Raw genomic sequence first — 12,165 nt, forward strand, 5'->3', positions numbered from 1 at the left:
CAGCTGATGGGAACACGATGCTGCCCATGGAGATCCCATCCAGCCCCGGGGTTATCTAAAAATCTCTCTGTGCCACACAAATTACACCCGGGCTAATCCTGCCCCTCCCGAATTGGTGTGCAATTAGCAGGGAGCAGCTCATCTGCATATTTATAATCCTCTGAGTCTGATACCACCAGCTCCCTTGCCTGACAGATAGCCCACAGGGACGGTTAAATTCCATATGGATCAGCTCCACATGGTGCAGGGGTGCAGAGAAGAGGAAAACAACCTTCTAACTCCCTGTTTTTAATGCATTTGCTCTCTTCCAGATCCGGAGTCAAACATTGTATGCAACTACACAAGTCTTACATCGGTGCTGCGGCCGCTGGGCTGCAGCGCCTCGTCTGTTTGCAAGAACAAAAGAAAAAAAAACAAAAAAAAGTGCAAGGGTCACTTTATGCATTCTTTAGTGGTTTTTGTAAAAGCTGCTTTTTCTAATCTTCTGCCTCTTTTTTTCCCCCCCTTCCTCCCCCTCCCACATGAATTGTGTAACACACATACTGACACTGAGCAATAGTCAAGTTCTCTCTTCGGTCCTATCATTTGGAAGCTCAGAATCTTCACTTTTCCAGCATTGCCCAGCTGAGTGGTGCAAAGATCCCCCCACTTCTTGTTCGTTTGGGTTCTTTTTGTTATTTTTCTGTTGTCGTTGTTGTTGACAAGAGCCTAGATTTTTTTTGGCTAGTAAGAGTGGTTGATGTTCAGGGTACTATGTGAAAAGCACAGCGCTGGTAGGCAGGCTTATTCCGATTTGGTTTGGGTATTTTTAGTTGAAGAATATAAATTATTCAATCTTTCATAACATATTACAAGAAAATTGGTGTCTTCCAGATAGCTGTCGTGATAGATTATAAATGCATTATCTGCAGTGGAATTCTGAACTCATCCCTTCTTTTTGTAGGAGTAAGAGAATATAAATATAATTAGCGACGTAACACACTTGTCTTAGGAAGCACGAGGACTGGTCACCAGCGGGTCTTTGGTCTGCTTTTTCCAACTGGGCACACGGATCATGGGTGATGGGAAGGGAGCAGCAGGAAGATGCATGCCCTGGGAGCATCTGGAACCCCTTGGGAAAACGGGATGCTCCCCCTCAGCCACATCCCGGGGCAGTGTGAGGGAGAAGGCGGCTCCTTCCTTGCGTGGCTGCTGTTTGCAGGCACAGATGTGCTGGGCAGCTGCTGAGAGAAGCAAGGAGATGTCCAAAGGTTGGGCTGGAGAGCTTCTCCAGGTCCAAGGGTTGATCTGGGGAGCTTTTCTCAGTTTAGGGTTTGGTCTGAAGAGCTCCTCCAGGTTTAGGGTTTGGTCTGAGGAGCTCCTCCAGGTTTAGGGTTTGGTCTGAGGAGCTCCTCTGTGTTCAGAGTTTGGTCTGAGGAGCTTCTCCAAGTTTAGGGTTTGGTCTGAAGAGCTTCTCCAGAGTATGGTGGTGTGGGAAAAGAGGGTGTCTGGTTGATGGAGATGAGTCTTCAAGGCAGGGTGAGGGCAAGGTGGGTGGCTTCAGCTTGCACCCATGGTGTTGGCAGGGCTGAGACCAAGCTGCACTGCCTCCGTGGCAGTTGAGGTGTCCCCCTCCCATTCTTTGGGTTACAGCTCCAAGACTTCCAGGAGAAATGTTCATCCAAGCACAAATACCAGCACCATGGAGAAAGGCCGGGGAGGGGGGTGATGTCTGGCTGCTCTGCTTGGAGAGGTGGGAGAGGAGGAAGCAATAGCAATAAACACGTCGCCTCCTTCGCGGGAAGGCACCTGAGAAGAGGTGACAGCAGGGAAGGTGATCCACAGTTGACATGGAGCAGGATGGGTGACACCAGGCACGCAGAGGCTGTGGGCACCAGGGTCATTCTGGGGGGGTTTGGCTTACCTGGGGACATGGGGACAGGAAGCTGGTGACATCCCCCCTCGGGGTGTCCAAGTGAGCAATAAGTCTTGAGGGCAGTTTGGATTTGCAGACAATGCTTGTGGCCAGTTTGTTTTTAAATCCTTGTCACTAAACCCAGCATAGAAACAAGGTTTTTGGGACTTTTTTGGTTTTTTTTTTAAGACAAAAGCTTGGTTGGGTTTTGATTTTTGCCTCAAGTGTGCCAAAAGTGTTCCGTGCTCTCGGTGGAGTCTCCCAGCTTGGCTTGAGCTCCTGGAGCTCCTTCCCTTGAGCATGGGCCAGGTGGGAAGTAACAAGCCTGGGGATCCCAGGAGGACTTTCCTTCCCACTGGGTGGTCCCAGGAAGTTTGTCAGGTTGGGTGTTGGCGTTGGCACTTCTGTTTGGGGGTCATTTGGTTGATTCTGCTGGTTTTGAAGGAAATCTAGAGCAAAGCTCTGGGTGACCTCCTCAGCCTCGAGAGGAACAAAGTGTGGGAAGACTGTGCTGTGGGGTGGGGAAGGGGCACCCTTGGGCTGCACTTTGGGGTGGTATTGAGGGAAAGGAGAAGGAAAAAAGAGAAAAAGAGCCAATCATCAGTGGGTTCCCCATTTGGCTTGGCAAAGCCAAAGATTAGTAAAGAGCAACAGGACCTTGGGAAATAACACCAACACATCATCCTTGCACTGTTTGTAACACACTGCAGTTAAACCTGGGCCAAAAAAATCCCAGATCCTAAGAACTGAAGACTTCTGAGATCCCCTTTTTTCCCCTCTCTCACTGACTTTGTGTTACATACCAGGAGCTGTCTGTCAGCATTGAGTCAGGTCTCCCAACGTGATGGAGCTCTGGTTTGTGGGGTCCACGAGCTTTGGGATCCCAGCCTGGGCTCTGCAAATGACCTGAACCAGCAGACACCATCCCACCACTGTCCCAGACAGCCTGCACCACCTTAGGAACCACTCCTAAAATATTGGCCCATGTGTGGAAAGGAGATGTTGGGCTTTCTCCTGGAAGGAAAAGAAACATTAAAGGTGGGGGAGAAAGCCCCAGGAGTGGAGCGTGGTGGATCACCCAGTGATGAGCCCTGACACAGGGCAGTTGGGTTTTAATTCCCTTGCTTGGATCCACAGCAGATCCAGTGCTCCTTATCCCATTATTCCCAGGCAGAAATACTGATTAACCAAAGCGTGGAGAGGTGGAATATTTGCCACCTGTTGGGCCAGAGGCTTTAGTGAGGACATTTGGTAACCAGCCTTGAGCCACTGTGTGGAACCAGGGCCACCACACAGTGCCAGGCTTGGGTAGCTCCTTCCCAAGGTGGGGAGATGCTCCCTGCCCCTTCCTTGATGATCCCAAATCTTTCCCTTTGTCAAGTCATGGCTTAACTGAGGGTCCTGGGAAGGTCACAGTGGGGGACAGTGATGGGGGCCACCAGCTTCTCAGATATTTCATTCCAGCAAAGCTTTGCTGATGTTGGTTAAGGAAAAGGGTTTTCCACAGTGAAGGATCACACCGGGCATCAGTGGGAAAGAGCAGGAGGGGTTAAACCATCCTTAGCAGCCACTGAAGTGTCTGAGATTAAAATTCCAGCTAAAGAGGAAGGAAAAGTAACTCTGAACCATTAACCCATCCCAGACCTTACCTTTACTTCAAAACACAAGCTGTGATGCAAGATTTGGGGGGGAAAATGGGATTTTAGTGGTGGTGGTGACCCCCAAAGCCCGGGAGCCCCTTGAAGCCTGAGGCCATCATGCCTCCAAGTGGCTGAACCCTCCAGGCAAGGATCTGCTACTGCAAGTTATGAATAATAAATCACTCAGTTCAGCATAGTTTCAGTTTTGGGATGTAATTCCCAGGAAATGTTATTTAAGGGGTTTGTTTTAATGAGGGATGTTCAGAGCATCAGGTTTTCCTCCAGCCACCAGCATCCCACTGAATCTGGTCCTTCCCAGAGAGACCCCCCCTGACTCTTTGCCATCCCCTCTGGGAATGTGGGGATGATGTGGTTCCCAGCTGGAGGGCATGAAATGGGATCCTGGCTTTTCAGCAGGGTGGAAAACAACATTTGAGGCTTTATTTTTGGTTAAATCCAACCAGCCAACAATAGCAATAACAGCTGCTGGATACCCATAAATCCAGGTATTTTTGGTTAGGTTTTTTTTTTTTTTAATTGCCAATATTTTCAGGCCCTCCAACTGTGGTGACCTTCTGCCCATCTTCCCTTCACTTTGCTCCCGAGCCAGGATCAGCCTCCAAATATTTCCTCTGCTGTGTGTTAGCATTCCCTTAGAGGGAAAAAAAAGAAAATAAAGTCAGTGACGGAGCTTGGGAGGGAGGAAATCCTTGGAAAAGGCATTTCTGTGGCATGTTGCACCATGGCACTTGGAGATTCTCTGGCAATCAGGTAAAAGAACTTGTGGGAATGTTTGCAGGGCAGGAATAGCAAAATTTGTGGTTTGACAGGAGCGATTCCCATTTGGAAGCGCTCGATTGTGCTGCTTGTAGGGAATAATCTTGATGCAACATGGCCACCTGCAGCCTCCCTGCATCCTCCTGCAAGAGATGGAGCTGGGAGATGGAATTTTCCAGGGGGAAGAGGGGTTCAGGGTCCAGAGGAGGGATTTGTAGGGATCACACCCAAACCCTCCCATTCCCACAACATGGCCTCAACCCACAACCAGGCTCCCACCCCTCTTTCTATGTAATTAATTTTAAATTGATTTCAACCACCAGACCAGCTCATTTTTAAGTATTATTGGACATATTAAATAAAAATAAATACAAAAAAAAAATTCCCTGAAAGAACAGCAACAGGAAAAATTTAAACCCAAGAGTAACCACGTCTTCCAAGTCTACATCTCACAGGTGTGAAGGGAACATGGCCTTGGACTGATGCCCTGGAGAGCCCCACAGCCTCAGTTTGTCCATCTGAAGTGTAAATTTGGGGTTGTTTTCCCATTTGTTTTCTGTTCTGGTTTTGGTTCTGAAGATCAGGTCGTGATCTCCCTGACAGATTTCAGCCAAGAGTTTGTAACTGTACGATATTTACTGTAAGATGTAGAACATTCGATAACTATTAAAATGTTTCCAAAAAAATTAAATAAATAAATAAAAGAGCCCCAGAGGGTTTGGTGGTTGGTTTTTTGGCACTGTGATGTCGTGGGGAGGTGAATGGGACCAGCCATAAACCCTTTTTTTGGGTTGATGCTTGAGGCTGATGGTCTCCAACCCAACCTTGGGTGGGTTATCCCAGTGATCCCAACATGGCCAAGCCAGCGTGATCCCATAGAAGCAATTCCTATGGAAAGTGAAATGTGTCATCTGCATGGTGAGCATCACCACCGTGTGCTCCTGAACTGGGACTTTGGAGAGAGGATGGATGGATGAAGGAGACCAGCTTTGCCCAGAGCAATCCATGCCCCAGCTGGGTTGTTGGGAAGAGGGGAGTCATTCTGTGATCCAGTGATTCATTATCCTGCGATGCTGAGTGCTGGCACCAGGTGATGGAGGGAAATCAGGAGTTCATGATGGTCCTGGAGAGTTCAACAGACCCAGAAGGTGACCATGAAATGGCATCCAGTGCCCTCTGTGCTTCCAGTGGAGCTGTATGGTGGCATCATGGTTCCCAGAGATGATTCCTGTGGCCACCACCACTGGCATCGCAGCTCCTGGAGTTCCCTTCCATGAGGCCACCACATTGTGGCCACCATCAGGCCTCAGGGACAGAGACCCCTTCTCACCAGCTGAGCGAGGTGCTGGATTTGCTGTGCTGCTCTTGGACACCTTGGTGGCAGGAGCAGAAGCTGAGCTGCCAGCTCCAGCACTTTGCAGCTCTGAGCAGGACGGGCTTTCACACAATGCCCAGTGTCCTCCACCCCTCCACGGGGTCTTTGTGGGTGTCACTGACCCCCGAGGCAGCCCCCAGGCCAGGTGCCTGCTGTGGAGGACAAGGGATGGACCACAGGTGAGCCTGGATTGGCCCCTTTGCACCACCCAGGGTGGCAGGAGCCACTCGGTGTCACCCATCCATGGCTGTCACTATTCAACCTAAATCTCCCCTGGCACTGTTTGATGAAGCTGTTTCCCCTTGTCCTGTCCCTGTTCCCTGGGAGCAGAGCCACAGGGTCCCCCCTGAGCCTCTTCTCCAGGCTGAGCCCTTTCCCAGCTCCCTCAGCCTCTCCTGGTGCTCCATTCCCTTCCCAGCTCCGTTCCCTGCCCTGGGCACGCTCCAGCCCCTCCATGTCCATGTCGGGAGGGGCCCAGGGCTGGATGGTCACAGCAGCAGCGCTGCTGGAGGAGGGGACACGGGGACGTGAGCGAGGGCACGTGAGCCCCTGCAGCTGCCCATGAGTCACGGAGCAGCCCCCGGCCGTGCCACCCCGTGCCAGGCCCTGCCAGCACCCTGCGGCGAGGGACACCCCCTCCCTCCTGCCTCACTGTCCCCACACTGTTAATGCTCCATTTCCCAGCCTTCAGAACCCTTCTGTCCAGGAACGATCCCAGGGCTCCCCACCACCCTCCCTCCCTCACCTGGTGGGGGCCATTGGTGCCGTTCCATCACGGGGTCACATCCCGCTGCCAGCGGGGAGGGGACCACGGAGGGGCTCCCCCCCAGCCTCGCTCCTCAGCTCAGGGATACGGGACACCCGAAACCTGTTGGGGAGCATCACGTCAGCCTGTCCCCCCTGCAGAGGGGACACACACCGGGGGGCTGTCCCTGCTTACCTGCCGATGGAGAGGATGGTCACCTCGCTGGGATGGGCTCCGGGTTTGGGGACTTTGGTGGCACTGAGCGACGGCAGCACCTCGGGCCATTTCTGGTCACAGCGGGCACAAGGGGCCGGTCCCTGCACCGTGTGCAGGTGCTGCTGGTGGTGGCAGGCGGGGGGAAACTGAGGCAGGAGGTGCAGCCTGGGGAGGGGGAAATGCCATCAGCGTGGGGGTGGCCCCACCATGGGGAGTGCTCAGTGCAGCCTCTTACTTATTGAGGGGGGCACAGCTCGGTGGCATCAGCTGCTGCCTCTGGTGCTCCTTCAGCAGCTCCTCCAGCGCCGCTGCATTTTCTGTGTGTGGGAGGACACCCAGGAGCTGGGGGTCACGGGGCTCTGGCCCAGGTCACCCCCTCCTCCCCCTTCCCAGGGACCCCCTGACCTTTCTTCTCGGTGATCAGACGCACCAGCACCCCAATGGTGTCCTCATTGGCATCCTCCAGCTGGTAGATGGAGCTGGCACCTGGAAGCAGAAGTTAGGGAAAACTCGGTGATGGGGGATGAGGCACCCCAAGGATGAGCAGGATGCCCTGGGACAAGAACCAGAGACCATAGGAATGGGCCGAGCAAGATGAGATGGATGTGGGATCACCAAAGGTGTCCCGGCACAACCAGGGCTCACCGGCGCCACCGGGCTGGGGCTCCTTGCTGGCGGTGCAGTGATAACCCTTCCTCTTCAGCAGGTTACAGACCAGGATTCCCAACAATCCCATGGCACAGAAGACCGGGACGATGGTCAGCACGGCTGCCTGCGCTGCTGCCGCCTCCTCCTCTTCCTCACCCAGCAGGGTCACGCGTGTCCCGTTGGCTCCTGCTGCCCGGCCCGGCATTTCGGGGCTGCGGGCTCGCCGCCGGCCTGCAGAGAGGACAGGATCAGCCTCAGAGAGGGGCTTGGTTGGGGTTAAACCCCATTTCCACAGAAACCCTGGACCAGGGTTGGACCCCATGGAAGCAGAAGCCGCTTGTGTCCTGAGCAGAGGTGTCCTCAGCTGCCAGGACATCCCAAGGGCGGACACATCCTGTGACATCCCCGGGGTGACACCTCCGGCTCCAGCACCCACCTGGGCACCCCGGGGTGCTGCGGGGAGCAGCGGCGCAGGGCAGACACCGGCCCCGGGGCTCCCTCTCCCCTCCGGGGCTGTGAAACCTGCGGGGCGGGAGGGGAGGGTCAGGACACGGCCCCCAAGCCCGGGCGGGGCTGGGCTCGGCATCCCCGGCTGGGCTCACCCCGGCAGGCAGGCTCCGCAGCGGCTATCGCTCGCCGCCGTCCCCGCTGCCAGCAGGACCCTGTTCCCGGCCCGGCACTGCGTGTGAGCGGCGCAGGACGCGTCCCCCAGCGAGAAGGTGCCGGGGGGACACGCTCGGCACGTCCCCGCTGGATCCTGCGGTGGGGGAGAGGGGGTGAGCCGTGCGCGGGTCCCGCAGCCTCCCTCCGGCTGGAGATGCCGCAGCTGGGCTCGGCTCACCCCGCCGGGCTCGGCTTACCCCGCTGGGCTCCTCTCCGGGCGGGCATCCCGCGGTGCCCTGCTCCGGGGCGCTGCAGCTCCCGGCGCCCCGGGCAGGTCCGCTCAGCACCTGCGGGGGATCAGAGCGCTCAGGACCGCTGTCCCTGCCGGCAGCGCCGTGGCTCCGGTGGCACGGTGGCACATGCCACCTTCTCGCTTGCCCCACAGCCAGCGGATGGCCTTCTGCAGCGGGGTGAGGGATGTGAACTCACTGGATGCAGCAGGACGCATGCAAACCCATCCCCGTGTCCTGTATGGTGATGGGGTGGTGCTGGAGCATCAGAGAAGCAGAGGGATGGGATGGCACAGACGAGGCCATACTCACCCCCAGGACGGTGACAAGCCACCAGTGCATCCCGCTCCTCTTCATCACCAGCTCCTCTTCATCACCTCGGGGAGACCTGCCCAAAGGGGAGCACTGGGTCATCATCCAGGGAAAGCCCCAATTTGGAGGCCCTTTTTCTCCCCTCTGGGATACTGCCTAAATATCCCTACAGCAGCAGTCCTGAACCATCCCCCAGAAAGTTGTTTTAGAGATTTTGTGGAAGGGCCAGCATCACCCCTTCCCTTGGAGATCCCAGCTCCATCCCAAACTGGAGAGGGACCAACCTCAGCAGTGGAGTCACACCATTCATGCAAGGAGCAAATGATGCTAAACAAAGTTAAAGAAAGGTTTTTCCTGCTCTGGAGGAAATCCTTTTGCATCTGTCAGAAGGAAATGAAGTCACTAAAAAAATTTCAAAATATTTAAATAAAAACTCGAACAAAACAAGAGGTGTTTCCCAGAGCCTCATCCCCCCTCTTGGGGCTCAGCAATTGGCTGTTAAAATTAAAATCTATGATGACAGCACAGGGGAAGGAAGGAAGGAAAAAATAAATAATAATCCAAACGCAGATCCAGCCTCCGCATGGAAATCCTGCCGCCTGCATGGAAATCCTGCCACCCACATGGAAATTCTCCCCCGGTCGTCACGGTCCTGTGAGAGCCCTGGCAGAGCTTCGTTACAGCCTGGGCCTGATGAGTTTCTCCTAATTAGTGGCCAGCACCACGCTGAGATTCAGCTAATTACACGTGAGGGGGGTCCTGGGGGTGAGCTGGGTGTTTATAGGATGTGGGTGGGGACACCCAAAATGAGCAGAACCCAAAATGAGCATCCTCTGTACTCCAGTTTCCTCCCACTACAGGAGCACTCCCACAGGATGCCAGCACAGAGCCAGCCCAGCTCCTGAGTCCCCCTGGGATTTGGGATGTGTCCCTCGAGCACAAAGGGATGGTGGTACCCTGTGCAAGCTCTCCACCCTATAATCCAATAAAACTCGAGTTTAAACCTAATGTGGAGCATTTTAATTCTCTGGGGCTGTGCAATTCCAGCACTTTGGGGACACACTGAGATGTCTGGGGACCAGCTCTGTTAGGGAAAAAATGGCCTCAGGAGGAGACAGGAAGGTCCCACTGTGGCTGAGGGACCACGAGCATTCCAGATCAGGATAACTGGATCTAAACACCACCAGGAGCAGAGGTAAAGCTGATTTGAGGCCAAGCTTAATCCAGGGATTAAGGGCATCCCTCCGATGAACAAAACTCGGCCATAGGGATGCAGGAGGTGCAGGGAGCAGAGGGTGCCAGCTCCTGGTTGGCCCTGGAGCTTTGCCCAGGACTCAGCACCCTTTCTGGGGGCAGCTTGGGGCCATCCCAAGTGGGGATGGGGTATGCAGGCACAAATCCCCCGCTGGTGATGCTGGGAAGCCCAGCTGCCCTGACACACTCCTCAAACCGACAGAGTTTGCCCCTCCAAGAACCAGAGGAAACCAAAAAACAATCCCACTGGCGCCAGACCCGGTTCTTTTTGGGGACACTCCAAGCTCCGAACCCCACCTGACCGGTGCCAACACACCAGAGGAGGCGACTCGGTGCTGGAAACCTCCCCAAATCCCGCCGGATCACATGAGCCGTTTATTCCCAGCTCCCCTTAATAGAATCTGTAATCCAAAACTGCCCGCCGGGATTCCAGCGAGGGCTTCCCCTCCCCGTGGGGGAGCAGGGTTTCGGCCGGCGGCTCCTGCAGACAAACGGAGGGAAAAAGGAGCAACTGTTCGGAAAAACTTCGGGGAACAGCTGCTGGAGACAGCCTGGGACAAGGAGGGGATTGTCCGGCAGATGGAGCGAAACTCGGCATTATCGCACTCCCGGGCCCCAGGGGAGCGCTGGGAACGACCGGGCCGCCGCAAAATTCCAGCCTTAAAGTCAAACCATCCCCGGGGAGCGCTGGGGCGGCGCTCAGCCCCGGCAGCGGTCCCGCTCCGGGGTCAGCCCCGCGCCGCAGCATCCCGCAGCATCCCCGGCCCTTTGGCTCCGAGCCCTGGGATTTTCCAGCTCCGGCAAAAAATAAAAACGGGGAAAAAGAAAAAAAAAAAAAGAGACCCGACAAGGCTGCTACCTTTTTTTCCCAGGCAGCTGCTGCTGAGTATTCCTTAACCTACTTTTTCTCCTCTCCACCCCTTATTTTAACCTACTTTGGCGCTGCAGCAGCCGCAGCCTCCCGGACCCGCGGGGCGCCCCCCGCTCCCGGCGGGGCTCCCCCAGTGCTTTAGGGATAAAACGAGACAGAAACACCGCGCACCTCTTCCAGCGCAAAGCGGGGGTCGAGCACCCCAAAAAGCACCAGACCCCCCCTCCTCGCACACCCCAAAGGTGCGGAAACCCCAACCCCAGAGCCCGCATGGGTTCCGCTTTAAAGGGGAATATCCCGAGCCTCCCCCCGGGCAGAGGGGTCCCTGTGCGGGGATGTCCCCTGGGTGTCCCCTACCTGTCCCCGCCGCGGAGCCCCCGGGCTCCCCCCGGGGCGGCCCCGTCGCTCCCGCCTCCTCCCTATGAATGAACCCACGGGCGCGCGGCTGGCAAACCCCGCCCCCTCTGTGACGTCACACAAAGAAACCACGCCCCCTCTGTCCCCTCAGCGCTACCTCCCGGCCGCGGCGGGGACTGAGGGAACTGCGGATCGCGGCCGGGGGCGGGATTTGGGATGGGCTTTGTCCCACCCGCGGGGAAAACGGGAACCAGATCGGGGTGGGTGTTACCGGCCCAGCAGGAATTTAAACTAACGAGAAAAAAGGCTGCTTTTTCTTTCTTCCCCGTGTGGGCTCGTGTGGGGCACCCCTGAGTGCTGCGCCTCGCTTTCCTACCTGTCCTACAGCACACCATGCCATGACCTGTTCCCTAGGGGACAGTTTTCCCACACCGGGGACACCCGGTTGCCGTCAGACCCCACGTTCCTTCTATTCCCCTCGGTTTTCCCCAGGACGACCTGGTGTCCCCTGCTCGGCCGTTCGTCCACCCGGGGAGCGCCACGTCCCGATGCTCTGTGGCACAAGGGAGGGATATCCTGATATCCCCCTCAGGGTTATCCAGGACAGAATAACTGCACCCCAGGGGTGGAAGAGGTTTCTTCCTCCCACCGGGGTCTTCATCACCAGTGGCACCGGTGGGTGACATTCCCAGCGACACCAGGGGGTGGTGGGAGCCGTGCTCCTCCTCACCCTGTCCCTGCCACCCCATCCCGAGGTGAAGGACGAGACCACTCTGGGATCGTTCTGGCACGGGTGACCTTTAATAACAAAGAGCCCCCAAGTGACCGAAATCCCCCCCACCCCTTTTCCCAAAATATCCTCATCGTCCCAAATATAGCACACGCCCACTCACCCCGCTGACGGACAGACGGATGGCTCCATGTGGGATGGCAGCATTCCTGTCACTCACCCAGCTGTGTGGGATTGGGGACACCCTGATTCATCCCTGCCACCACGGTTGTCACGTCTCCCATGGGGACAACAGGGTGTCCCAATCTGGGAGCACTGATCTCGCCCGGATCCTGGGGTGAAAGCAGGAAAATGGGGGATAAAAAGGGCACGTGGGGGAGGGCTGGTCCAGCACAGTCTCATTTTTAGGGTGCCCCACACTGTCACCCCATTTTAAGGGTGGGGGGACTGCCC

The 12,165-nt window shown here is 55.9% G+C and overlaps 2 protein-coding genes across 8 annotated transcripts in view; one reads left to right on the forward strand and one right to left on the reverse strand.

Moving 5' to 3' along the window:
• Positions 1-5,023, forward strand: part of FAM168A (family with sequence similarity 168 member A) — a 127,992-nt gene extending 122,969 nt beyond the window's left edge. For all 6 annotated transcript variants that reach the window (XM_030234400.2, XM_030234401.2, XM_030234399.2 and 3 more), the window contains one exon: positions 312-5,023. The gene's annotated coding sequence lies outside the window, so the exon portion shown is untranslated. The remainder of the gene's footprint in view (positions 1-311) is intronic.
• RELT (RELT TNF receptor) lies at positions 4,641-11,103 on the reverse strand. Of its 2 annotated transcripts, none has more exons than XM_050972100.1 (11): positions 10,983-11,103; positions 8,501-8,576; positions 8,156-8,245; positions 7,898-8,052; positions 7,732-7,817; positions 7,293-7,526; positions 7,053-7,133; positions 6,883-6,964; positions 6,627-6,812; positions 6,432-6,554; positions 4,641-5,838 (listed from the first exon to the last, which is right to left on the reverse strand). In XM_050972100.1, the coding sequence occupies exons 2-10, from the start codon at positions 8,543-8,545 to the stop codon at positions 6,467-6,469; spliced, it is 1,047 nt and encodes a 348-aa protein (XP_050828057.1). In that variant the 5' UTR covers positions 8,546-8,576; positions 10,983-11,103; the 3' UTR covers positions 4,641-5,838; positions 6,432-6,466. The 2 variants fall into 2 exon arrangements, with proteins under 2 accessions (XP_050828057.1, XP_050828054.1); XM_050972097.1 differs by lacking the exon at positions 10,983-11,103 and adding an exon at positions 10,052-10,820.
• Positions 11,104-12,165: the final 1,062 nt, after the last annotated feature.

The sequence above is a fragment of the Serinus canaria genome, chromosome 1 (assembly GCF_022539315.1).
Source record: "Serinus canaria isolate serCan28SL12 chromosome 1, serCan2020, whole genome shotgun sequence".
NCBI lineage: Eukaryota > Metazoa > Chordata > Aves > Passeriformes > Fringillidae > Serinus > Serinus canaria.